The sequence below is a fragment of the Acanthopagrus latus genome, chromosome 3 (assembly GCF_904848185.1).
Source record: "Acanthopagrus latus isolate v.2019 chromosome 3, fAcaLat1.1, whole genome shotgun sequence".
NCBI classification, from domain to species: domain Eukaryota; kingdom Metazoa; phylum Chordata; class Actinopteri; order Spariformes; family Sparidae; genus Acanthopagrus; species Acanthopagrus latus.
The window spans coordinates 1,617,501-1,644,866 of record NC_051041.1 but is presented as its reverse complement, the minus strand read 5'-3'; the positions used below and the strand labels follow the sequence as shown (position 1 = coordinate 1,644,866).

At 40.9% G+C, this 27,366-nt stretch overlaps 1 protein-coding gene and 1 long non-coding RNA gene across 25 annotated transcripts in view; one reads left to right on the top strand and one right to left on the bottom strand.

Annotated features, from left to right (window-relative positions):
* Positions 1 to 27,366, top strand: part of LOC119016673 (collagen alpha-1(XIV) chain) — a 181,318-nt gene that overhangs the window by 86,716 nt on the left and 67,236 nt on the right. For 22 of the 24 annotated variants that reach the window (XR_005074221.1, XR_005074226.1, XR_005074225.1 and 19 more), the window contains 14 exons: positions 1,221 to 1,370; positions 5,351 to 5,425; positions 8,541 to 8,680; positions 9,772 to 9,895; positions 11,315 to 11,458; positions 11,732 to 11,896; positions 11,983 to 12,021; positions 12,504 to 12,642; positions 12,857 to 12,999; positions 13,261 to 13,370; positions 17,414 to 17,572; positions 19,956 to 20,033; positions 20,523 to 20,609; positions 21,701 to 21,754. Coding sequence is in view for 15 of the 24 variants with exons in the window: in XM_037092778.1 (XP_036948673.1) it covers positions 1,221 to 1,370; positions 5,351 to 5,425; positions 8,541 to 8,680; positions 9,772 to 9,895; positions 11,315 to 11,458; positions 11,732 to 11,896; positions 11,983 to 12,021; positions 12,504 to 12,642; positions 12,857 to 12,999; positions 13,261 to 13,370; positions 17,414 to 17,572; positions 19,956 to 20,033; positions 20,523 to 20,609; positions 21,701 to 21,754 (1,607 nt within the window). In the remaining 9 variants the exon portion in view is untranslated. Of the gene's footprint in view, positions 1 to 1,220; positions 1,371 to 5,350; positions 5,426 to 8,540; positions 8,681 to 9,771; positions 9,896 to 11,314; positions 11,459 to 11,731; positions 11,897 to 11,982; positions 12,022 to 12,503; positions 12,643 to 12,856; positions 13,000 to 13,260; positions 13,371 to 17,413; positions 17,573 to 19,955; positions 20,034 to 20,522; positions 20,610 to 21,700; positions 21,755 to 23,604; positions 23,768 to 27,365 lie in introns of those variants that run through there. The other 2 variants (XM_037092784.1, XM_037092785.1) reach the window with 2 other exon arrangements.
* LOC119016679 overlaps positions 25,313 to 27,366 on the bottom strand; it is a 10,896-nt gene continuing 8,842 nt past the window's right edge. Inside the window, exons 6-8 of the long non-coding RNA XR_005074230.1 lie at positions 27,336 to 27,366; positions 27,000 to 27,118; positions 25,313 to 25,940 (exon numbers count right to left, since the gene is read on the bottom strand). The exon at positions 27,336 to 27,366 is cut by the window's right edge and continues 112 nt beyond it. This is a non-coding gene — a long non-coding RNA (uncharacterized LOC119016679). The remainder of the gene's footprint in view (positions 25,941 to 26,999; positions 27,119 to 27,335) is intronic.

The following is a 27,366-nucleotide window of genomic DNA, read 5'->3' as shown; positions in this document are numbered from 1 at the left end:
AAGAGGAATCCCCCCCGTGGAGTCCAGACACGGGCGGTGGTTGATGAGTCTTCTGAGACCGATGAAACGATGAAGCTGGTTAATCTGCAGTGACTGGGCACTGATTTGGAGGTGGATGGTGTGTGAATAAACTAGATGCAAGACAATCAGCAGCAATATGATAAAAATGAAGGTGTGTCACTTGGCTGTTGGACAGACGTGCCGTCGATGTGAGCAGCTGATATGAAATAGTGACAGGCCATAAAGAGTAAGAGGACTTCTTGTCCTAACCTTCGCCAGCACTTTATTTAGTTCTGTTGGGACGTTGAACATCTGCACACGTACATTCACAGAATGAAAATAAGTCTGTCTGGATGTTGTTTTGCAGTTTCATCATTAGCTTCAGCTATAATAATTAACTTGGCACAGTGCTGCAGCTCTTTCACTCATTAAAATGTTCCACCTGCCCTCTGTGATAATGCAGTAAAATGCAACGTGTCGTGTTTTTGTGATAATACGTTTTTTTCTCTCAGAAATACATTTGACATGTTGCCAGTAGACCACCAGCACGGAGTGAACAAAAACAACAAACACATGTTGATTATTTCGGTAATTGGATTTGGTTCATCACTTACTCCTGACTGTGAAAAGTTTAATTCTGTTCAGTTTTATTTGGGCAGAAAAACAAACCGAGCTGTCAAACGATGAGAAAACGTCTCACTCCGAGAGAGAAACCTGAGTGAGTCAGTTAATGGTTCTGTATTTAATGCTAATCATCTTTATCAACGACATCTGGAACGCACAGAGGAATTCACAAGACCGTCTCTCTCAGCAGGAGGTCGTCTTTTTGACTCACAGTTGTTCGTCAGCTTAGAGATTTGGATCGGAGTGTGTGCTGAATGCAGAGAATGAATGCTGTTATGAAGCCATCAAAGTAATCTGAATCTGTAACAGTTAAGTTCAAACCTCACTGACTGGAGAATCCCCGCAGCCTTCTTTCTGACCGATGTACATTCAGCCTGAGTCACACCAAATTATTTAAGTAATTAAAAGGCATGTTTTGATAAGAAGCTGCAGGAAATGTCCATGAATAGTGTGAAATATTTACACATCCACTACATTGTTCCTTCTCTGTATGTACAATTACACTTTTCCCCACAGTGCAAAAACGAGATCAGCGTGAAAACGGCGTCCTTTCCTGAATGATAACGAGGCAAACGATGTCTGTATTCTAACCACAGGTGGTCAGAAACAGGAGACGAAGCTGGGTGGAGGAGCCAGCAGACACTGTTTCAACAACCTGAAGCCCAACACGCAGTATAAGATAAGTGTGTATGCTCAGCTGCTGGACGGGACTGAAGGACCTGGAGTCTCTGCGACTGAGAGGACACGTAAGTCACACTCACAGTTACACCGTCAAACACTGACAGAAATACAAAATGCCTCTTTTCACATAATACATAAATACAAATTTCCACATAAGACATTTTGATTTCTACACTGGAATAACATCTGTCTATACGCAATCAAATTTTTCACATTTGGATTTGAATCCCAACACATGGAAACAACCTGGAAGAAGTTCAACATTCACAGCTGGAAAAATCTGATTTTGCAAGATGAGATTTCACCATCAGATTTTAACTACAATGTGCTTGAGAACTGATTAACCCTGAACAGAAATGTGCCAGGCAAGTAAACAAAATCAAATTATTGAACATCCTAAAACACAAAGTTTTGTAGATGAAACATTTTATATGTTTTCAGAAGCTGATTATAGTCAGCTGCTGATGAGATCTTTCACTTTTTCAGACTACCTGCTGTTTTTTCTGTTTGAAACAGCCGGTGACAACGAGTAGTACTTCTGTCCAGTTGTGTGTAGGAAGGGCTCCTGTCATCGTAGAGCCTACTCAAAATCTATCTCTCACAATGAGAGATGTGCAGATTGTAGGCCGCCTTTGCTGTTTTTAGGATAGTCTGAGCCGGAAAACATCTCAGAGACGTTGTAGAGTCAAAATGCTGACGAACACATACACACACATCGGGGTTGTCTCTCATGTGAGGCTGTGATACACAAACACACTCATAACACACTTTACCTCCTCCATACAATGTGCCAAACTCCCATTTAAATGCCCCCATACATGTGTCACAATAACAATACAGCAGAGACACACACAGTCAAAGACAAACTGCTGTCAGCTGTCATGGTGTATAAAAGAAGCCCACCACAGGCTGGGAGGACGATCACGTCATTTTCAGCATAAAACATCTTTTATCCTCGTGGGAGCGATGAGAGCTGAATCTTCGTCCTTCCTTTCAGAATGAGACGTTTGTTCTGCAGCGGCAGCCCCGAACGCTAATCAAGACCTACTGTCTGGAGACGAGGGAGGCAGGGGAGGAGAGGAGAGGAGAGGAGAGGAGAGGCAGGGGAGGAGAGGGGAGGAGAGGAGAGGAGAGGCAGGGAGGAGAGGAGAGGCAGGGAGGAGAGGAGAGGAGAAGAGAGGAGAGGCAGGGGAGGAGAGGAGAGGAGAGGCAGGGGAGGAGAGGAGAGGCAGGAGAGGGGACGAGAGGAGAGGAGAGAGGAGGAGAGGAGAGGCAGGGGAGGAGAGGGGAGGAGAGGAGAGAGGAGGAGAGGAGAGGAGAGGCAGGGGAGGAGAGGAGAGGAGAGCGGAGGAGAGGAGAGGAGAGGCAGGAGAGGAGAGGGGAGGAGAGGAGAGGAGAGGAGAGGCAGGGAGGAGAGGAGAGGAGAAGAGAGGAGAGGCCGGGAGGGGAGGAGAGGAGAGGAGAGCAAGGAGAGAGGAGAGGAGAGGAGAGGAGAGGCAGAGGAGAGGAGAGGCAGAGGAGGAGAGAGGAGAAGAGAGGAGAGGCAGGGAGAGGAGAGGAGAGGCTGGGGTGGAGAGGGGAGGAGAGGAGAGGAGAGGCAGGGAGGAGAGGAGAGGCAGGGAGGAGAGGAGAGGAGACGAGAGGAGAGGCAGGGGAGGAGAGGAGAGGAGAGGAGAGAGGAGGAGAGGAGAGGCAGGGGAGGAGAGGAGAGGAGAGAGGAGGAGAGGAGAGGAGAGGCAGGGGAGGAGAGGAGAGGAGAGAGGAGGAGAGGAGAGGCAGGGGAGGAGAGGAGAGGGGAGGAGAGGAGAGGAGAGGCAGGGGAGGAGAGGGGAGGTGAAGATAATTTGTTTGTTTGCTTGTTTCTTTTTCAATGTGTTGTGAAATCTATCAGGGTTAAAAGGTAAATGTACCTTCTTTTTTTTATTTTGAACTGATATCTCACAGGTTGTAGCCGTTTTCCTTACAGTTTTTTATGAACTGGCTTCAACTTGTAGATGAAGACTCCTCAAGTTGAACCCACCTACCGAAGCCTCAGCTGGGTGTGAACATTTGAACTGTGCACACAGTTTGTTTCACTTCTAACTCTTCATACTGTGATCTGTCAAAGTAGAAAGTGTTAGATCGTTCTACAGGATGACACTGACTTAAATCAGTTTTACTTACATCACTTCTGGTGGTCTTATAAGAGATCAGGTTTATATGAGCATCTGACTGTTTGATCACTGATACGTTGTCAATTTACATTTTCTTTATGTTGCAAATTTCTTGCAGTTTAATTTTCAATTTTCAATCAGCGAATCCGAGCAAAACTGTGAACTTGATTTAGTTTGAAGTTTTCTACAGAGGCTGCTGAGGCAGGCTGTGCTGCAGTAAGACACTGTAAATCAACAACTTGGAAAAACAGAGCAATAATCTTGCTGTGAGCTGTGGAGAAAGTTAGCACACTGCTGTATCGTACCTGGATTTGTACATAGAAGACACATCAACATAGAAGTTAGCTCATACTCAGTATATACAGTGTGAATACAATATAACACATAAGTAATATACATATCCCCGATGTGAGACGTATCAGCTGACAAAGAAACATACAATTCCAACATTTGATTCTGGCGACTGGGCTTCAAAATAAGTCTGAAAACTGATCCTCTAGTTGATCCTCAAGATGAGTGTGTTGTTGTTATTGTTTACACTGAATTTGATTAGAAGTGGGTGATGGAGATAAAACCCACTATTTACAGAGCAGGGTTAAAATATATATCATGAAATAATACATTCCCTGGAGAATCAAATATAATTATTGATGGATAAAATAAGCAGACTGTAAGTAAGTTAATAAGTTAGTTAGTCATGATGGAAGGTGGGTACCTGTTATGTTGGATACAGCAGCTAACAAAGGCAGAACTTTACTTAGCTGGTTCACAAAACTTCATCTAAATCTATCGTTATTAAAGATGTCTGTGTCTCTTTGGATGCAGCTCTTTGTGTCTGTGTTCATCGGTTTGTTCTCAAAATCCACTTGCAGAGACTTGAGATGTGCTTCCAGATTCATAACAAGTCAGAGTTGTTATAGTTCAGCTTGGTGTTGTATTCAAAGGTGTTGATTAATTTGTAAAACCTGGACTGCACTGCCAGACAATTAGAACGGAAGTTTGACAAAAATCATAGCAGGCACAATGTTGCCTGTGATGGATTACCTTTCAGGAATGAATTTGGAGTCAACACAAGTTCATTTTTGTAGCGTGTTGAAATTAATGAAGGGAGGACAAAGGAATAAAGCGGAAGGCACGAGAAAAGAGAGAGATGTCAGGCTGAAGAAGTGGAAGCACACAGAGATAAAAGAAAGGAGGGACTAAAGGAGGAATGTTTCTTCCCCTGAGCAGGTATTTGTTTGCTTGAAGCTGCTCCGCTCGGTTCTGTAGCTCTGCAGAGAGCCTCCACGGTGATTTATTGCTTTGTTTTGATGCAAATGAAAGCCAGAGACTTTTCTTCAAATGACTATTCCCATCGCTGCAGGCAGCCGCCGCTGAACGCTCCCTACCTGCCGTCTCAAGTAATTCACAGCTTCAGGTAGCTGATTTACTGCCTAAACACCACCGAACGGATAAACTGTGTGTGTGTGTGTGTGTGTGTGTGTGTGTGTGTGTGTGTGTATGTATGTTGTCTGTGTTTGGGAGGTGGTGGCTAGTATTCCCGCCCCCTCCCACACAGAGTGAAGGTAAAGAGTTGAATGCAGAGACAGCGTGAGTTTGATTTAAACCGCTGCTGCAGACGCTGTGATGAATCTACCAAATTATACAGGAGCTGACATCACAGAGCTGAATGTAGTTATTTCACACATTCTGTATGTTACGAGTGTGTGTGTGTGTGTGTGTGTGTGTGTGTGTGTGTGTGTGTGTGTGGGCTGTCTGAGGCTCGGGGCTCTCTTCAGTTGGTTTGAGGCGAATTTTAATTTTAGGATCATATAGCATGTGGTGGTTATTTTATGATGAGTGTTTTCATGAGTGCAGATTTTTATGTCTGCACGTGTCTTGTGTGTCTACAGTACCCGTTCCAACACCAGCACCGACCAAGCCCCCCACCACCACGCCGTTACCCACAATTCCTCCTGCCAAGGAAGGTAAGAGCTGCTTTTACTGCAAGGGATTAGATCAAAGTGGTGTTCGTGTTTGAAGATAATCTTGACGAACAAAACCGGTAAGAATCATAAACTTGTTTTTGACACAGACGGAACCAGGATGATGCTAAATTCTGGGTTGCCTCATGAACATAAAGCTGTATCTTGTTCAACATGCTCACATGACAGTAGAGCCATTAAAACTGGAGGCTCTTAAAATACAATATTAATTATGCAGAAAGCTTCTATACACATGATAGTTTTGACATCAGATGGGGATTAAATCATCTGTGTGATGAGAGATCAGTTTTCCTGACAGCATCAGACCTCTCTGAGACTCTCTGGATTTCTGTTATTTTCCTTTTTTCCCGTCCGGATGTAACTGTTGTCTCACTGACACAGCAGCTAAGATTAGTTCACTGTCCACCCACAAAGTGTGACATGTTGTGCGTTGAAGGGAGGAGTATGAGGTGTGTGCAGATGACAGTTTAGTGTCAATGTAAAGTGATACTGTACAATCAGAGTAGTAAAGCTTTAGCTGTTCACCTCCCACACAGTGAAGTGTCTTAAACACACACACACACACACACAGAATTCTAACACATGAAAGTAGGCGCAAAGACATCTAAATATGGTGGAGAGAGGACCGATAATTTTCACTTCTGAGTGAACATATAATTACAGAGATAAATCTTCAACAGAAGGGTAAATAACCGTCTCAAGATTAAACCTTGTGAGTCTTGGATCTGTTATACAAACACGTGATTCACATTCTTTGCAGAGTTACTTCAGGGGAGAAGATAAGAAGATGAAGTACCATCGTGTACAGCACACCTATCTTTATCTTAGCAACATGCTGCTGATGTTCCCCCTCTGACATGAGAGGGGATATTTCTAATCACTCAGCAAGAGAAGCCCCAGCTTTCCGTTAGACTTCATGTTCATAAGATAATTTCATGAATGACTTGAGAGAGTGTGCCGCTCCGCACTGGCTTCAGTCAGATGAATTCATTCCAACTGCATGCATGTGAAAGCACCAGTTCCCCCCAAATTTACATTCACTCATTATCTTGTCAGCCTCCATGTTGATAGAAAGTCAGGAAAGCAAAACATTTCTGGAGCTTCACAACAAAAAATAGTTGCAGCACTCTCCCAAACAACATACAGATCAAGGGTAGAAGCAAGAATGAGTTCTGTCAAAGTTATTATAAGATAACCCAAATGCATTGTATAAGTTAGAACGGTAGCAGATGTCCAAGTCTAACATTCAATAATCCAAAACAAAAGGAAGGCAAACAGGTACTTTTTCCCTGTGGATGACTCCGGTGAGACACTAAACTAAGTACTAAACAAACATAAAGTCAAGTCAGAATAACACATGACACAAGCAGCAGATGAAACACAACAGGAAGACGCGACAGAGACACACAGGACACTCAGACGATCCAACAGAGAGTGAGGATGAAACACAGGCTTCCAAACACTGGACTGATTATCTGACACAGCGTGCACAGAAAAAGGAAAGACAGGAAAACAGACAAAGACAGGAAGGGAAAAAATACGTGACACATGAGGATGCACTTTCAACATCAAACAGGAAGTCACAGAACTAAAACCCAGAAAGGTGACAAGAACGAGTGGAACAGTCGGGTTCACAAAGTGACTATTCTCACGCTTTAACTGCCTTCCTGTCAGCAGGGGGCGCCAAAAGCACTGTAAAAAAAAATCTCAGAAAATATAGTAATTTTCTTTAATTAAAATACTGTATTTATATGTGAAAAATCTTCATCTTTTCGCTTAAAAAAATCAGAGAAAATCTGTAAAAAGACGTAAAAAAAATCAGTTTTCTTTTAACTTTTTCACACAGATTGGAATAAAACACACATTGAACAAGTTTCACTCAGTGGAGGAAGAATACAAGAACAACAGTGAAAGTTTTACACTTGAAAGTGTCACAAAGTTTAATTAAAATATACATTTTCTGTTGCTGAGTTGACGTGTTCCTTCCTTTTTTAAGCTCTAAGCAGAAATCAGTGGAGTAAGTCTTGTTGGCATGGTGACACATTGCAGTATATTGGATTTGTTTTCTACTTTGAACATAATTCAGCCACAAAACGTTGTTGTTATTAGTGCCCAGTGTGTCGTCGGGACTCTTGATTAATGCAAGTTGCAGAGAACGATTTCATTAAGAAAGAAAGTGATTTTGTTTTTCGACTTGGTTGGTTTATTAAGTAAACAGAGCAGATGACAGAATTAAAGCTGTCTGCAGATCAATGAGCCACCAGCTGACTCGTGAATGTGATTTTATTAGAGGAGAAACAGAAGTGATTGGAATAATTGCCAAAGAGTGACGGAGGCGACTTTAATGAGTTTACCACCTTTTCAGTCGTTCACCATCGGGGACTTCTTCAGATTTAATCAGTCTCTGAGGAGCTGATTCGCTTTTATTATTCCTGAGTAATCCATCAAAATCATAGAAAGAAGAAGAAGAAACACAGACGTGACAGCATAGTTATAAAACTAGTGAAACAAAGACAATAAATGTATGTTTTTATTTATGATAAATGTCTCTTAAAACCATCAACAAACATCTGGAATGATTGTCCTAAATCCAATATTCCAAAGTTGAAGTTGATATTTATATCTAAAGCTTTCAGTTCAATCAGAATGGAAGAAGATCAGACAGACATCTGATTTTCTAGCCTCAGTTTTTTATCTGCTTGAACACATATATGAGGATTTATGACATATACAAGAATCAGTTAAAGCCTCACAGAACCATCAGTGGAATATGTCAGTAAGATGTCTGGCAAGAAATATCAACACCGCATCAAGTTATGTAATAAGTAATAACAACAATCTGAAGGACATGAGAATGTGAAAAAAAGCAACATAACGTGTCACTGTCTCCATCCTGTTCTCCATCTCGCCCCCTACATTATTTTTATCCACCCTCTGTCTCTTTTTTCCTCTTTATATCTTCTCGTCCTTGTCGGAAAACAAAACAAAAACCAACAACTTCTTCAGGAGAGATGGAGACAAAAAAAAGTTTTCTCAGTCGTCTCTCTCCTCAGATTGTATTTGTCCTCACCACAGTTTTTCTTCTCTCTCCATCCAGTCTGTAAGGCCGCCAAAGCTGACCTGGTCTTCCTGATTGACGGCTCCTGGAGTATCGGCGATGACAACTTCCTGAAGATCATCCGCTTCCTGTACAGCACCACCGGAGCTCTGGACCGGATCGGCCCAGATGGCACACAGGTACCACAGACACGTGGGCAGGATATCGTCATGAACGTTGCCGTTTTTCTCACGACTGCGTTCTTGACACTTTGCGTCTGCCAGCTCTCCCACCACACTGTTTGATTGACAGGTTATTGACAGGGAGGGACAGAGCAGAAATACCACAGAACAGACACTGAACAACCAGAGACAGAGACGTGGACGTTTTCCTGAGGCACAGCAACGTGCTGCTGTGTTAGGACAGACAGAGCAAAGAGACAAAAGAGAGCATCACTGGCCATCCACTGCCACGACTGCTGCTTTTTTCTGCTTTTTGATGCTTTGTGTCCATTGTAGCGGAAAAAAATAGATAAGATAAGACTGTCTTGATCCTCACAGGGAAATTAAATTGTTAGAACAGTGCAGGAATCAGTAACTGAGAGAGAAAAGGCGATTAAATGATGGGTGAAGCAACAAAAAGCAAGACAAAAAGATAAAACGTGTATACTAAATAATTTAGTGCTTTATATTAAAGTCCCCATGTAAGCTTTAGGTAACACTGTAGATAATAACACATTTATAAGCCTTTATATGATGCAAAACATGTGTCAATAATGTTTTATAGATATCGATAATCCGACGAAGGCACAAGCCCAAAAATAAGTTTTTAAAAGAAGCTGTTAATAAGTCTGTTGCATTAGATCAGGTACCTGCAAAAAAGCACAGTTAAATGTAAATGAATGTACAATAAGATGTTTATTTATCATAATACATGTTAACAATGACATAACTGTAACTTAATCAATGTGGATCAATGATTGTGTCTTGAATCCTATTATGAGCAAAAACAATAATAATCTCCCATTTTTTTAATGTTCTGAAGCTGTCTGTGAAGAAAACAAGTTTCTTAGTGCTCACTCAGATGGTCTTAGCTGCTAATAATGTTGATAGACTAAACTGAAAGAGGACTCTGTAGATATAAAACTCTGACTCGAAGGTTACAAAAACACAATGATTCTGAATTTTATTACCATTTGAACCAACAGATCCCCCCAAATTCTACACGCTGGTCCTTTAAGCTAAGCACGGTGTAAAGATCTGCACGTTTGTGTCTCCGTGTTGTCTGACAGGTGGCCATCGTCCAGTTCAGCGACGACGCCCGGACTGAGTTCAAACTGAACTCGTACAACGACAAGGAGCGACTGCTGGACGCCATCAACAAGATCTCCTACAAGGGAGGAAACACCAAGACAGGCGAGTCCACAGCAGACTTTATGAGGAGAACTTCGAATCGTCCCTGATGTGTTCTGGTAAACGACTGTGTTCAGGTTCTGTGACTGCAGCTGATTAAATCCGGCTGCCCAGAGGAAATAACGTCTGAATCCAAGGAAGATGCCTGTGTGAGACCAATCAGTCAGAACTTCCTAATAACATAGTCGATACTTATTGAGCAGCAGGCAAACACAAACAGATTAAATGTGTACGTCTCTTTTCCTGTGTCAATATGTGTGTGTGCAAGTCAAACACCTGCACTTTCTTTTCCTTGTGAACACGCGTCTTCATTCGTACATTAATGTAAAACATGCTTACCTAAGAATCTGTGCATGTTTGAGTTAATACCTACAATCTTCTACGTGTTTAAGGGCTCACAGGCCTGTGTTTTTGGAGTGTGTGTAATGATAGGATATGGGCGAGCAGGGAGACGTGCAGTCATTAATCAGTGTTTACAAAGCTGCGCAGCCAGTTTGTCCTGCAGGAACGAAGCTGCAGAGAACTGATTTGTAACAGCATCGCTGCCGGGGAGGAATTCTCCCACAGCGACTGTCACACTGTAAAACACTAATCCTCCTTTTCTATCAAGGAGGCAGCAGTTTGGGGAGTTTAAGAGCGCTCAGTTACCTCAGTCTGCACACTGCAATTAACGATCCGCTTCCCGGAGCTCCCACCGGCCTGGGGAGTATTTCATTATTGGATCTATTTATTGAAATGTAACATGTGGCAGCTCAGTGGGCCAGCCTGCCTCAAACATGACATCCGGAAGAAAACCCTGGGATCAGCTTTCGAGAAGAAAATGAAACTCACAATTTAAATGTTTAAAGTATTGATAAAGTAATAATACAAACTCATTAATCTGTTTTTATTTCCATACGTGAATAAACAAGCTGTTTGAAGTTAGAAAGGTGTCAGGGTCCGCCACGTGTAAGCAAAGTAAACACTATTAATTGTGTTGTTCTTGAGGTCAGTTTGTTTATTCAGTCATGGAAACAAAGAGTTTGTTTAGTTTGTGTGGCCAGTGAAGATTTTCCTCTTCTCATTAAAATTTCTTAGTTAAAAGATATTTAACAACAGCCAACATAAGTTCCCAGTGCCAGGGTGACATCTTTAACGTTAAATTTCTTGTTTTTACCGACAATTGTTAATTGTTTGATTCTTGTTTCAGACATCAGTGTGCTTCTGTATTGTAAACTGCATCATTCTTTACTTCTGTGCCACAGAGCAAACAGTACAGTGAAGGACAAGCTGAGCGTCTGATGCAAGAAAAACGAGCTCGAGCAGGAAACAGCAACTTGAATACCGTGAATTGAGTTTTGAACCATCTGTGCTGCCCTACCTCCCAGTCTTGCAAGCTGATCGGATGATGGGTTTGATTGACATTTCCTTCTGCCCAATCAGGTCGAGCCATCCAGCACGTGAAGGAGAACATCTTCACAGCAGCGGCAGGACTCAGGAGAGGAATCCCCAACGTCCTCGTGGTCCTGACCGACGGCCGATCTCAGGACGACGTCAACAAGGTCTCTAAGGAGATGCAGATGGCAGGTCAGAGATGTGCTGCTGGTGGTTTGAGATGAAGCTTTGAAAGAAGTCCCAGATTGTCAGTTTCAGGCTCGTTTGGCCTGTTTGGTTTAGTTCCACAGCTCTGCAGTACATTTGTTTTTAATGCTCAAAATTCAGTTTGTGATTTGAAAAGTGACGCATGTAGTGCAGTTAACATGTCTTAGTTTCCTACGTTCCATGTCATGTTCATATTCTCCCTGTGGTTGTTTCCACGTTGAAGACACACGTTTCTTCTCTCTCTGTCGTCCTGTAAAGGTTACATCGTGTTTGCGCTCGGCTTCGCTGATGCCGACTACGGTGAGCTGGTGAGCATCGCCAGTAAACCCAGCGACAGACACGTCTTCTTCGTGGACGACCTGGACGCTTTCAAGAAGATCGAAGAGAAGCTGGTGACCTTTGTGTGTGAGGCAGCCACGGCCAGTGAGTAACCAGCGCTTATCAAACAACACATCAGCTTGTGTTAACATCACTCTGGTGCATAAACACACATTTCTTTTCTTTCCCAGCTTGTCCATCTGTGCCGATGAGCGGCAGCACAACACCAGGTAAAAGATCACACATGCTGTTTACTGTAGTGTGTCTGTAGTGTTTCAATCCTTAAATTATGGATAAACAGAAACAAAGGGAGCAGCAGAGATGTAACTCAGAGAGAAACACTGTTATATAAAACTACTGTGAACCTCGTGGCCTTTTCCACCTGTTCACTCAGTAAAAAGTGAGAGCATAGTCCAACATCAAATGTAAAATATTTAGATTATTTGTATCTGTATCCAATTCTCCTGACTCATAACTACCAGCCACCTGAATACATCGCACCTGATTAGCTAACATGGAAATACCTCCAGTATTTTTTGTGTAATCCTGCGAACAAACCAATCAGAGAGTGATCTCTAAAGCTTTGATAGCCTGCAGGTTTGTAAGTGATATTCTGTGAAACCTCAACTGTCCACGACAATTTGATGTATTAAACCATCAGTTCGTCTCAGCCGTACATTTATGAAGTTGAACTTGTCCCATCTATTGTCAGGTTTCCGTATGATGGAGCTGTTCGGGCTGGTGGAGAATCGGTACAACAGCGTCTCAGGTGTTTCCATGGTACCCGGCACCTTCAACACCTTCCCCTGTTTCCACCTGCACAGTGATGCTTTCCTGGCACAGCCAACCAAGTACGCACACATATTCACATTTCTTAATACAATGTTTAATATGTTATTGCTAACAGCTGCCTGAATGTTAGACATCATTGTGTGTTGTTCAGAATAAGATGAAGAGCAGCTCTGATATCTCCAGCTGACTACTGACTGTGTCCACAACCCACAAATAGAGATCAGAAGGTTTCACAATATCTCCCGGGTCTGATGTTTGTGTTGTGGCTCACAGGTATCTCCACCCTGAAGGGCTGCCCTCTGACTACACCATCACCCTGCTGTTCAGACTGCTGCCCGACACTCCAGAGGAGCCCTTCGCCCTCTGGGAGATCCTCAACAAGAACAACGAGCCGCTGGTGGGAGTCATCCTGGACAGTGAGTCTGAGAGCACAAACAAATCAATGTGAACACATTCATGTGTCTCTGTTGTTTATATCTATAAATACAAACCCATCTGAATCATGAGCACAACAGCAGGACGCTCACTGTTGTGAGTCAAGAGAAACTCAGTAAAATCTGTCTGTTGCTGACTTCCATCACAGGCTCCATCAAGGATTTTTGTACCCCATTAGGTGCGTTGGATGAAAGTGTTATTGTCAGGACTGATCTGTGTGTCATTTTTCTGTTTTCCTGCAGATGGAGGAAAAACTCTGACTTTCTTCAACAACGACTACAAAGGAGAGTTCCAGACGGTCACCTTCGAAGGGCCGGAGATCAAAAAACTTTTCTATGGCAGCTTCCATAAGGTGAGATTCATTCCTGTCCTGGTCCGTCTGACTGATTGACTGCTGACTGCTGACGTACTGACTGTCTGATCGTCTGTCAGAGTGATTGATGGAGTTGATTGATTTATACTTCAGCCTGTGTGGGACGTAAATGATGCCGTGACAAGTGCTGATAGCTTTTTTTTCTGAGGTCTGCTCTGTCAGTCGACAACAAACACAAACTTTGTTATAACAAAAGTCTACTGGTTGTCAGCTTATGTGCGAAGGACAGTATAGTTTAGTCTAAATAAATCATTAAATAATTATCTGCTGTCTGAAATGTCTGGCTGACTCCTTCCACCCAGTCGGCAGAATAAATGTAGCAATGTACTTTTCAGTAAACTACGAATATGTTGACATTTTCGTTTATGCTGCAACTTTATATTTCTTCAGGTTCAGTTTTCAGTCTTATGTTGCTGTGCTTATGGTCCAAAAACCGCTCAGAAAAGATCTTGTTGTAGCTTAAAGGATCATTTTCAATGACAAACTGAACAGAATTTCATACTGGCGGACCCTGCCACCTTTCTAGTTTCAAACAGTGTTCTGGGTCCTTATTGTCCTCTGAGAACAGCTTGCAGTTGTGTACATGCTGCAGCTGTGGTCAGTGTGATGAAGCAACAAAGCACTGCCTGCCTTCTGTCGGCGTACATAACCTGTTTCAGCATCAGTTGCATTTTCTTCATGTGCCACGAGCAAAATATGGCAAGAAAACACAGTCAGTTCATTAACTAATTGGTTAACCTAACCAACCCAAACCCTGTGAACAGACTCGTCACCTGCCTCACTCGTGTTTTCTGTTGACTTGTTGATTTATTTACTCAGCTGTCCCTTCCTTTCCTTCTCTTCCTCCTTCCTTCACTGCCCCCATGTTTCCCTCTCCTCAAACGTCTCTGCTGAGCAGTGAGATGGTAGTTGGAGTCCTGACAGGCTGACTGTATTTGAGTCATGCCCTGAGCCTGAACCTGCTCACAGTCATGTTGTGTTAGTGTCAGTGTGTCAGCGCTGAGGGACTCACTGACTGATCTGCAGTCGCTTGTGTCTGCTTGCTGTCAGCAGAGCTTATGCTGCTTACCTTTTCACCTTTTGTTCTGAAAGCTGTGTGTGTGAGTGTGACTGCATACATAGTGGGTTTTATAATCCCCGAGGACCAGCACCTGCAGCGGCTAACTGAAGAATCTGTGTGACATTCGTACAGGTTTATGTGATTATGGACCGGAGGACATCCCTCCCTGTTGAAACACCGACTGTGATGATTGTCATGCTTTAACTTTAAAAGGTTGAATGCTCCCCTGTGGGTTACTGAAGTTCAGTTCTTCCTCAGCTTTCATATTTTTTTAGATAAACTCTGAATCTCTCCGGCTGTCGGATTTCTTTAATTCCTTAAAAGCTGACTGCTCGGAAATAAGACATCAGTGTATAAATTTCCTTTAGCGAGGTTGTCAGACTGATAGAGCTGTGCTGCCTCACACTTCACACTCTCTACAGGATTTATATTACAGCGCTGCAGTGTGAATGCAGGTCAGAGGGAACGTGTCGCTGTCTGTTAACACACAAGTGAACGTAGAGCTCATGATTGCAGCTCGCTTAAAGATAACCTTCAATGTTTATATATTTTCATCTGCTGCCACATTAGTGAACATATCTGGACCTTGATGTCCTAAAAGTAGAAATGAATTATCAACAATTATTATAACAATTGATGTATGATTAATAGTACACAAGAGTTTATCGTGTATGATAACAACACTTTTGCCGTCAGGGCCCGTTAACTTTGGAGCGACTTACTTGCGACTTGGCTTCCGTGTTTATATCAGGTTTATATGCAGGTGTAAATCACCTGTATATAAAAAGTGTGTAAGCTGGTTTCAGGTAAACTCCAACAAGTTTCATTTTAGGTCTATTAGCAGATGAAAATAATGTTCACTTATTATTTTAAAACAACATTAACCAGAGGAGAAATCAAACTGTCACACTGCCTCCCCTCTCTGACAGGCTGATTACAGCCGTGGAAATGAAGCTCACTGTTACAGGGTGTTGAGGTTATTAACAGTTTCCATCCTGCTGTTTGTTAAACTGTGTAATTTGCAGGCTGTACAACCATCTGCGGCTGCTGAAGTAAACAGAAACATGCATTTCTTGGCACAAGTAAAAATAAAGAGCTGAATTTATTCTCTCTGGTCTGAACACAAAGGTCTTTTCTAAGATTTCTAAAAACAGCAGAATTTCATTTTTAGTGTCAAGAACAAAAGAAAACTGAGTTTTATTTCTGACTATCCCAACTCAGGTCATGCATGTACCGTATGTCACAACTGCGATCAGAAATATGTGATGAAAATTACAGAGCACACATTTTATTTTTACGGCCTGTTTTCCTTTGAGATGTGTGTTCTGCATTTTGAAGATACACGTTGCCAGAACAAACATGGTGTATTTTAATAAGTTAATGTGCACTGCTGAGAACTGTTATCGTAGCCTATAGGACATGCAGATTTAAATAGATAAAATGGAGAAAAGGAAAACAGATAAGCACACAGACAGCACAAGTTATTCCTTCTCTGTAAATAAAGCCGCCGCCTGCTGTAGGAAGCAAGCGAGCGAATATGTCGTTTGCTTAAACTCTTCTTAATACCCGTCACACAAAAGGCGAGCTGACAGAGGAAGGTTAATCACTGACAGCAGCTCCGTTACAGGAGAGGAGAGGAGGGTAACGGTGTCGAGGAGCCACTCAGCACAGACAGGTGGTGTTTCATCCGCCTCACGGTTCAGCTCTCGACTGTCCACGATGGTGACAGAACTTCCTGCATGTGTAATTACAAACAGCAGTGTCACTCACAGAGGAACTTTTAGTTTCATTTGCTCTCAGGATTTCTGCCTCTGCTGCAGGTGGAGGAGCTGTAAAGGCATTGGAAGTGAAATCAGGTTACATTTCTTCACAAACAGATATTTTGTATTTCATTTGTTTGTTTGTTTGTATTCAAGATGAAAATAGGTGGATCATTTTGCAGAAAGTATTTATCCTTGAAGACACAATTCAAGCCTTTCTACTGGAAAATCAGATGTTTTTTAAGAGCCTCCCTAAAAGAAAATGATGTTTACTTAAGACTTTTTATGAGACTGAAATGGGAACGAAGTAGCTCGGGGGGAAGAAATGTTAACCAGAAGAAACCAACTAAATAAACTGAATAAACACACTAACCTTAAAGGATTTACTTTGTTTAAATTTGGCGGACCCTGCCACCTTTCTAGTTCAGACCTTGTCTTGGGACCTCATCGTCCTCTGACAACACCTTGTTTATTCAGTTATGGAAAGAATAATAGTTATTATTATTTCTGAGTTTGAATTTCTTGCCCAAAACTACAACGTTCACAGCAATTAGACATGCAAATGATAAGAGTTGCATTTTAACACCTACTTAACTTTAGAATATTATGTAACACCTTAAATCCAGCAGAGAAGGTGCTTGATTCCAGGTATTCCAGGAAGATATCAAATAATGACACTCTGGGATTGTAGGACAAGTCAGTCACCATCCACACGCGTCAGTATTTGATGAGTTGGGACTCAAAAATTAGTTTTTCTTACAAAGAGGACCTTTAATGTCTGACAGCTTGACCGGGGGATGCAGATATAAATGAGACTTCTGGCTAAATCTGAAACATTTATATCATGTTTATGTTAATCAATGTGGTTTGGACTGTGAGCCATGATCAGCCTCTACTCTGTGCTTTACTCCTCTCAGCACCACGCAGGAAGAGGGCGCTGTTTACCACATTAAAATACAGCTGAAACCTTGTAGAGGCTGTAAGTGTAGGAATGAGGAAGACACTGATTCTCCTCATAGAATATATACATAAATTGTAATAAGGAAAAGTTAACACATTCATACTGTTCAGCTTCTGTCCTCATTCTGAATGAAACATGGAAAAGCTGATGAGCTGTTTTGCTGAAATACTTCAGGTGTTTATCACATGAAGCAGGTGACTGAGTGACTGAGTGAGCATGTTGAATGTTTTCTCTCACACAGCTCCACATTGCGATCAGCAAGACGAGCGCCAAGGTGGTGATCGACTGCAAGATGGTGGCCGAGAAAAACATCAACGCAGCCGGAAACATCACCACGGACGGAGTGGAAGTCCTGGGCAGGATGGTTCGGTCCAGAGGGAACAAAGACAACTCTGCACCGGTGAGGATAGAACACACACACACACACACACACACACACACACACACACACACACACACACACACACTTCAGCTACCTCAGTCGTTGGCTGTAAAGGCTGTTACTGTTACTGGCTGTAAAGACGACCATCAGCATCACCACCATGGATCAACTTTTCTTTTTTTTACCTCCCAGTTAAAACAAAAAGACTCTTTCTGATTGGCTCGATCACACTGATACCCGCTCATGTGCTCTGTGCAACAGTAGTAACGGCATGAATTATAATTCAGAGTATTTGATTTTGTGCTGTTGCAGAGGTTTCATCTATGTTCAGTTTCTTCTCATCAAAGCAGAGCCATTTCCTCGAGCAGCTTTATGAATCCAAACAAATCAATTTCAAGCCGCTCTCCTCCAGAAATAGCAGAGAAGCCGACTTTGTGACTGATTGGTTTGATCTCCCTTTGAAGAGAAAACCCTTGACATTGACTCTGCTCTGAAGCTGAGGAATTCCACTTATGTGTCATATAATCCCCACTAGTGTCATTTCTGAACATTTTTTCCACCGCTCACAGTTGTGTGAGAAGAAAAAATGTGCAGTTGAGTTTGTTATTTTTACAGAAGGAGCAAATTACTGATCACAGGTGAGACATGTGCCTTTAAGAGGTCGCTAACACAGCTGCTAAGCCTTCTTTTTATTAAATGTATACTTTGAAAACACATTGCAAACCTCGAGTGCAAGGTTCATGAGCAGTATTATTATTTACTTCTCAACAGCTTGTCAATTCTGCTTTTTAAATTTTTCAAATTCTAGTTTCCTAATTTTTCTCCATTTGTTTAATTAGCAGAGGAAGCTCATCAGTAGAGGTAGAATAGAAGAATCATGTGGACATATAGACACTTTGAAGGACTCAGGATAGGGATCTGAAGACAATGAGGACTTTGACACAAACAGGCACATCCTGTCTCAAATGATAGACTGTGTAAAGGTCAGCTGTCCGTTTGAGCTCGCTGCGCGTGGCCATGATGAAAATGAACGCTCAGAAGATCCAGGTGTTTTCAGAGGACTGATGGATTTTGTAGCATTATTAGATGCAGCAACACAAGAACATCTGCCGAGTGCTGCTGTGTTTAAAGGAACATCTGTCAGAAATAAGAGAGCACATCATTCAAAAAATCAGGAGTCCTGACTTTATCATGAGTCATTTTTGTCATTTTTCAAGCTAAAATGCTAAAAAAAAAAAAACTACTGTTCCAAACAGAGTATATTTATTTTAGTTTACTTAGATAGACTGGTGTGATGCATCAGTAGGTGCTTTGGCGCATCCTGCTGGTTATAGTGTTACTTTTACATAGTTTTGAGCACAACAGTTTTCTTCCCTCTTAATATAGTTCTATGTTTTCTCATCTTGAACCACAAATAAAGCAGAAATAAAAAGCAATTTCAGCTTCTCTTGAAGGACAAACGGTTTTCTTACACGGCCTTCAGGAGCAGCTGAATGTGCTCTTTGGTTCTTTGAATATTTTTATAATGCAAGATGAGGTTTATAATCTCCCGCTGTGTTTTAAACCCCATGAATCACTGGGCGGTCCTGACTGATACTCTAATTTGGTACCTCAGAATTCGCCACACCTAATTAGACAAACCGAAAACACAGACACTCGCAAAGAGGTTCAAAGAACAGCTGTAAACCTGAAGTAATCTGTCTTTTTAGCATTAGAGGCAGGATTATGATTAATTTGCGCAGCAATAAAATACCTCAGGGCAGCGAGTGATTTATAGCAGCTGCAGAGATCGTCAGTGAATTTATTCGTGCCATTTGAAATGAAAATAACACCATTTTAATTAAAATTCTGTCGATTGTTAACGCACTTGTTTTACTTGGGTTTTGTGTACTTTCCTCCACTGTGGCAGAGAAAACTCCACAAATTTCACACATTAGTGTGTGTCCAGGTCTTTTAGTGAGGACTACTGCAGATGTGAAAAAGAGCTCAGTAGCTCCAGTGGAAGCTATGTCATCTGATAAATTGGCTCCATTGATGTCACTCATTGGCTAAATTGCATTGTGGGTAATGTAAGCAGCTTGTTTGGAAAAGGAAACAGAAAAAAAGGTTATATCTGTGGTTCTCACTGTATTGATTTAGATCATTTGCTTTACCCTCTTCATATAAAACTGTCTCATCCTGTGTGAGCCGATTTGCTTGGAGACAGTAGATAGTTATTGATCGCTGCATGAGTACAAATATGTTGACTAAAACCACAAAAACAGATTTTTCTGTGTATTGAAACACAAAGAAACTCCTCCAATGTTCTTCTATGCTTCCATTCAGTTCAGTCAGTTTATTCATGTACATTTTGTTGGTTTGTCTTGTTAAAGTGTGCTGTGTGTGTTTTCCTCCTCTGCAGTTCCAGCTCCAGATCTTTGACATCGTCTGCAGCACGTCGTGGGCAAACAGAGACAAATGCTGCGAACTTCCTGGTCTGGTGAGTTCAAGTTCTTATTTCTCTAAACCTCTCTTTACTCTTCTGTCTGTGCACAGAACGACACTTTAGCAGTGAAGTAATTGTTGAAAGTAATTTACTGCATCTTGTACATAATTTTTACTTTACGTTTATCTTCTCTTCTGTAAACCTGATAACACCGTGTCTTTAATGGTAACTTGATAATCTATAATCTGTGGGAGGAAACAGCGTATAAAACCAAGTCAAGTTATTTCCTGTTTCCACCGAGAAAAAGTGTCACAGAAGTTCTTCCCCTGTCAGCTTGAATATACGTTACAGTCACAGTAATGTGGAAAATGTCAGAGATTCGTGTCTTACATGATGATTAAGTCACACTTGCACTTTGCTTCCTTTATTTTATCAATTCATACCATTGTCACTTTTTTTTTTCCTTTCTGTCTTTCTCTTTTTTTTCCCTTTTTCATTGGTTTGTTGTCTTCGTGCCATCCTCATCATGCTGTGGTCATCCAGAGGAAGGAGGCAGACTGCCCAGCCATGCCCAAAGCCTGCACCTGCACCCAGGACAGCAAAGGCCCTCCCGGCCCTGCTGGACCTCCAGTGAGCCGCACACAAATACACCAAACAAAAACCCACTCACAAGCAGTTAATGTTGATTTGGATCATATAGTAAATACACATAGATAATAGTATACATCTTGATCAGACCTACTCATCAAAGAGGATTCTTCAGGAATATTCAGGCACATAAGATGTAGCAGCAGGTAGAAAACAGGCAGTGAACAACCGAAGCACACACAACATCACCTGCACGTCATAATCTTCATGTACAGTTTGAGTTCCTGAAGTTTATTCAATGCAATTTTCTTTTTAGTTTCCATTTTGCAGCTTATTTGTCAGCTTTGCTGCTTGTAAGATTAGCGGTCATTCTGTAAAGACAGTGTGCAGTATCAACATCTGTCCTGAGTGATTCGATCACCAGTGGACGACTTTACAGCAGGCTTGTCTTCACATGTGGTAGTAACAGGCGTCTTGAGGGACCACTTGTGATCACATCTCACTTACCTGCTCTATAGGTAGATAAACATACACCAGTGTAACAAAAAGTTGTGATAGTTTTACACAGATTCCTTACGCAATTCCTTTTTTTACAAGGAAACAAACAACTTCATGTTTTGATTTAATGCTGAATTTACAAAAAGGCAAAGATGATTTAGAATTTGTCAAAAACTGCATTTTCCAAACTCAACAACTCAGAAAATGAAGCGATACTTTTAAGTTTGAAACCTTTGTTTCAAGTTCAAATCCTACAGGTCCAGATCATTCTAACTAGTGAATAGAACTGAACTACTAATAGTAAGAAGAAAATATACAAAATGAATCAATAAAAGTTTTGTTACTTTTCTGCTCAGACGACAACTCAGGAGATATTGTTGTTACAAGTTCAATGGACAGACGGTGTTAAATCCATTTAGCTTCTTGTTGTGACGCCTTCTTCTTTCTTCACAGAGGATGAAAGTTTAGTAGACATGTGGTCACATGCAGCCCAAACCGATGTGGTTTGACTGTTGCACTCAGAGCTTTCCACTTGTGATCGGGTCACTCAGGATAGATGTTGATAATATGAGCAGCCTCTGTGATCTCAATGTGTTGATTGTGAACCAACTCTGTGGTTTGTTTGTGTCAAACAGGGAGGCCCAGGGATCAGAGGAGCCAGAGGTGATCGTGGAGAGCCAGGCCCTGTGGTGAGTTTATACTCAATCTTTTTTATGAACTTATTCTGAGAAACAGCGACAGTGTGAAAAGCCACAGCTCTAGAGTAAAAACAGGAAGTGGCACATTTCTGCTGTCTAATGCAGTTCGTATCAGGCTGTGCCATCTTATATCTGTTAGGTCATCTGAAACCATCCGCGAGCTGAAACCTGACACACTCTTAAGTTGCTCTTAAATCCTACTCTCACTGAGCCAAAGGCAGATACTCAGTGGCTTTCATTGTATTTACGTTGTTTCTGCTTTGGCTCAGCTACTGTAAGGGCATGTCAGAGGTCATCTCAATTGTCTGTTTTTGTATTTTTGTATTTTTTTATTTATTCAGGTAAGTTTTGCAGGAACAGCCCGACAGACAGATTCCTGCAGTCAACTCACAGCCATACATACACACACACTAAAGCAAAACAATGCCAATAATTAATCATACATACAGAGAGTCATTAATGTAATATTTCAGGTAGACTTTCTTTATTAGGTGCACTGATTGTTGGAAAGAAAACGGATATATATGTATTTATATAACTCCAAACAACACAACATGACACAAATTCATGAGAAAAGAGAAAACAGTCTTTTATAAAACTGATCAACAATACAGAAAGCAAACATTTCAGATGTAATGAAAATCACACATTTCAGGCAGAACACAGCAAAAAAACTTGATGACATTTATTCAGGTAAGTTTTTCAGGAACAGCCTGACAGACAGATTCCTGCAGTCAACTCACAGCCATACACACACACACACACACTAAAGCAAAACAATGGCAAGAGTCATTAATGTAATATTTCAGGTAGACTTTCTTTATTAGGTGCACTGATTGTTGGAAAGAAAACGGATATATATTTATGTATATAACTCCAAACAACACAACATGACACAAATAGATGAGAAAAATGAAAACCGTCTTTTATAAAACTGATCAACAATACAGAAAACAAACATTTCAGATGTAACATGACAAAACAGAAAAACAGACAAATGAAAATCACACATTTCAGATAAAACACTCCAAAAAAAAACTCGATAACATTTATTCAGGTAAGTTTAAGCCTAACAGACAGACGCATGTTTCCAACAAGGTCACTGTCTTTCTATTTACACATGAACATGGTCACTGGTTCAAATCCCAGCTGTGGGCAGGGCTGAGCTGCATGTCGAAGTGTCCTTGAGCGAGACACTGAACCCCACATTGCTCATCAGTGAGCCCTGTGATGAGCTGGCGACTTGTCCAGGGAGCACCCTGCCCTCGCCCTGAGACGAGGCTGGGATTGGCTCCAGCAGCAACACCCCGCGACCCCATGGAAAGGGATAAGCGGTTCCATGATTCTCGATACTCGATACAGGCTATTTATTTAATGACATTCAGTAAATAACTGTTTCACATCAAACTTGTATTTAAGCTCCACTGTACTTCAACAATGCAGTAAAAACAGAGTTAAAAACACAAACAGAACTACTTTGATGGTTGTTTAAATACATCTACTTGTTTGTAGATTATTTAATGGAAATAGTTAGTATACATATGAAGCATTACTTCATTAATGCTGCACATTTTCTCCAAATACTTGATTTGTACAACAACATTGTGCAGCCTCTGTTTGTACATGTACATTGAGCACACTTTCCTGGAGCACCAGGCATCACATAATGTCAGGAAATTAACAAACTGAGTATAGCTAGAGACTGATATGTATACAATGGACAATGAATTTGCAGAAATTGCACAGGAGCTCGGCGTATAAAAGATTTAAAGTCTCAGCCTAGGACTTATTTGTTCAAAAGAAAATTATCCAACTATAACTCTTCATGCACTTTCTCACAGAATGTTTGTGTCGCCGTCAGACGTGGTTTCTACTCTGCAGAATCAGATATGAGCGGCAGCTTGTGGGCGTAAAGCTGTTCACTATGTTTTTCATCCTCTAAATATCTGCTGCATGTGATCCTCTTATTAAGACATTATTAAAGTTTAATTATTTGTGACCAGAGTTGAGCAGTGTTGGGCCCAGTTCTTCTTTAGTCATATGCAGGATATAATGTCAGGATTTTCAGACTCAGTTGTCGGTGTTTTCATATTTTTTACAATCCATGAAAGATTATGAAAGAAGTTCAGTAGATCAAGTAGTATATTAAAGAGTAAGTTTTAGCGAGCAGCTTTGAATATTTTAAGAATCACTACATACATTTAATTTAGTTCATACAACTGCTTTAACGATAATCCTGCTTCAACATTATTAAAAGCAAGTTTTCGATGGCTGTTTATATACATCTACATGTTAGAGACTGCTATGTATAAAATGGAAAGCATAATCTCACAGCGCATGAAGATCCCAGCCAAAATCAGCAGATACATCACTCCCAGAATGCTTCCAATAGTGAAATGTCTTCTACGGACAGCTTGGAGATTGTTTTGGGTCCGTGGTCACACAGAGGCAAAGTACAGTAAAGCATATTATCATGAAGCATTTGAAGTTGACATTTTAACTTAAGTGGCACTGAATTACATCTAAACAAGTCTCAGTTCACGGACAGAAACATAAGTGGAAAAAAGAGGGATGTTGTTTAATATTTAATCAAACATGCACAAACTTCTTCATCTGTTTTTTGTCATTATTTTATACTTACTGAATTTCTGTGGCCAAAGATCAGCCTGTCTGTGTTTCAAAACGTCCTCACTCTCATAGATTATCACCTGGCTCTCCTCTGTTTCTGCACAGTTCTTTTTGTCCCCTTTGTTATATATCACATTCAAACTCAAATCTGGTTCTTGAATGTCTGTAGACATCTTGAGAGGTGAATGAGACCAAATCTGTTCGTGCTGTTTGTTTCTCTTGGAGTGTGGCAGCTTTTTAACAAGCGAGCATCAAGGAAGTAGCAGCAAGACAAACCACAAATACAGATACACAATCAGCACATGTGCTGCTGTGTGCCATTCGACATGTTGCCAGACAGTGTGTACCATAGCAGCCTTTCTTTTTCAGTCTGGTATTTACTGTTGAGTAAAGAGTCAGGCAGTAAATTTAACTTAATGGGATACAAATAGTTAGATACTTTATTTAATCCCTGAACCATCTTTGTGGAGCAGTGTGAATGAGAGGCCAAGAAGAAAATATGCCTTCAAATTTGAAAATATATATTATTGCAAAAAAAAAAAACTATGTATATATATTGTGGAGTTTTTTTTTCTACAAGGTAATTAGGGTATATATTTAGGTTTCTTTTCAGTCAAATTTGAACTGTATGAATCGTATATTATACTGTAGCTTGGAGGATTTCTGATATGGAAGACTACTTGTATCTCACTCGTGATCCGTCCTTGCCTCCTTAGAAGTTAATTGGTTTATGTATATGTGTGCATTATAGGCAGTTAGACCAAGTATTGGTGTTATAACTAAACCTACAATGTAAGTTTTTTCTCATGTGACTCTTTATGGCATTTCCAACTGTAGGTGCACTACCACCCTCCGGAATGGAGTACTGCTGGATTTTATCCAGATAAAAGACACTTGAACTGAAGTGGAACTTGGGGCTTTGTTTAAGATTAGAAAATGTCAATATCATAGTGGAAGATGACAATTATTATTATGGTTACAGATATGAACTATAGTCCCCTCTCTCAATCATTGGACAGCAGCACATTACACTGACTAAAGAGGCAAAACATGAACCTTCAAGCATGTTTCTGTCTCCTGTAGAAGCTTCACACTGAACATCAGCAGCTGGTGTATCAAAGAGGACTCAGACACAACTTGGCTTTATTTTCACATAATGAACACAGACAGATGGAACTGAACACAAACTTATGAATCAGCTAAAGCAACATGAAGACAAGCTTTTATTGTGATAATCCTGCAAAGTCAGTAACACACATGTAGTTGTGTTGGATCACTTCCAGTCAGATTATACAGCATGTAAGGCAGAGGAACAATATGAGTGATCCAGGTTATTGAGCATGTCGCACACAATACATGTAAATGTGTCTGAGTTTACAGAGCTGATCTCAACACTACACACTTCTGACGTCACAGAATGCAAGACACACATTTCTCACAGATATAGTGCTTATAATATCTATAATCGCTTTGTATCCATTGTCCTTGTTGATTGCAGGATGCTGCGTAGTGGTCTGATGAAGCACGTTGTAGTCCTGGTGCCTGGGCGCTGTAACACAAAGAAAATGTTTATCTTTTAAACAGGGACGAAACTTCCGCTTGTTTTCAATTCGAAATAAGAGAAAATTTCCTCAAGTAAAGGTCTGCAACACTGTAATGTCTAACTTGTTTTATAATCAAGTGTGATATATATTGAAGTAGCCTAGTAGTTGTATCACCATCTGAGTTAAACCTTTGTGCAAAAGTATAAGCAAGGAGCGTAATAGTGAACCGCTCCTCAAGCCTTCCTGTTAGGTTGCACTTGGGGCGATCGACACTTTTTGTCTGCCATGACGGCGGCACGCTGAAGATACAGCTGCTAAAGTGAGTTGTTCAAAATCTTACTTTTGTGTACACAAACAATGTTTTCAATGCTTGTGTTCATATGTAGAGACCCTGGTGATATTTAAAGCAAGGTTTCGTGTTCTGTCGTGCCTTCTTGGTGTTTTAAAAATAGCAATTTAGATGCTAATGTAAGAGTGCCCGTAGCACTCCACTGAAAATTAGCTTGCCTGAAAACGAAACTACAGTAAATCTTAAAAGTCATTCTTTTGTCGTAATTATGCTTTTACACAAAGGTTTGACTCATACACATTCACAAATAAAGCCTAGGTTGCTTTTTGGCAAGAGTTTCTCTTTAAGGAAAAGAAGAGTCTCATTTAAAAATGAAATGGTGAAAAAAAACAAAGTACTTAATTTTTAAAAAATAAGAGTAGCAGCTTGAGTTTCCTTTTTTCTTTGTTAATGTTTCACATCTGAACAGTCTCACCCAATTTTACATCACAGAGATGTCAACACATCTTAACAATTAGCGTTTTTCTTTCTTTCCCTCTCATTTCCCACTCCTCACTCTCAATCATCTCGCCGTCTGTCACTCGCTTTTTACCTCTTTTTATATGTCTGCATTGAGAGTCGAAATCGTGGTCCTCCTGTTAGTGACCTACTGTGGTATATATAGTACAATAACTGTAGTGCTGGACGATCAAGCAGCGTGACACCTCCTCACAAACAGACAAAGCAGTTGCTTTGATGGGAATGTGATAGAAATATAAACTTTAAAATGTCTCACATTTCTGTCAGCAGTGATCCGTCCACCCATTTCCATTCATAATGGCTTCTTCCTGTTGACTCTGTCTTTAGACCAATCCAGGACTCGTCATTCATGTTGTTGAGGTCTCTGACAAATTTCTGGTACTCAACAAGAAACAAAATTCATTTCTCTGTTCATCGTTCAGTTTTTCTATTGTAGTAAAGGAGTGTTGTTAAATATAAATAATTGTTGAAATACTTTATTGCAAACAAAACTTCAAAACCAAACTTTATGAAGCAGGTCCAATTGACAGCGTCACAGCAGGTTGAGTTAGAGGCTCTTTACTAACACACACTCATTGACAAACACACTCACATTTTCATCTCTGTTGTTTATGACCACCAGA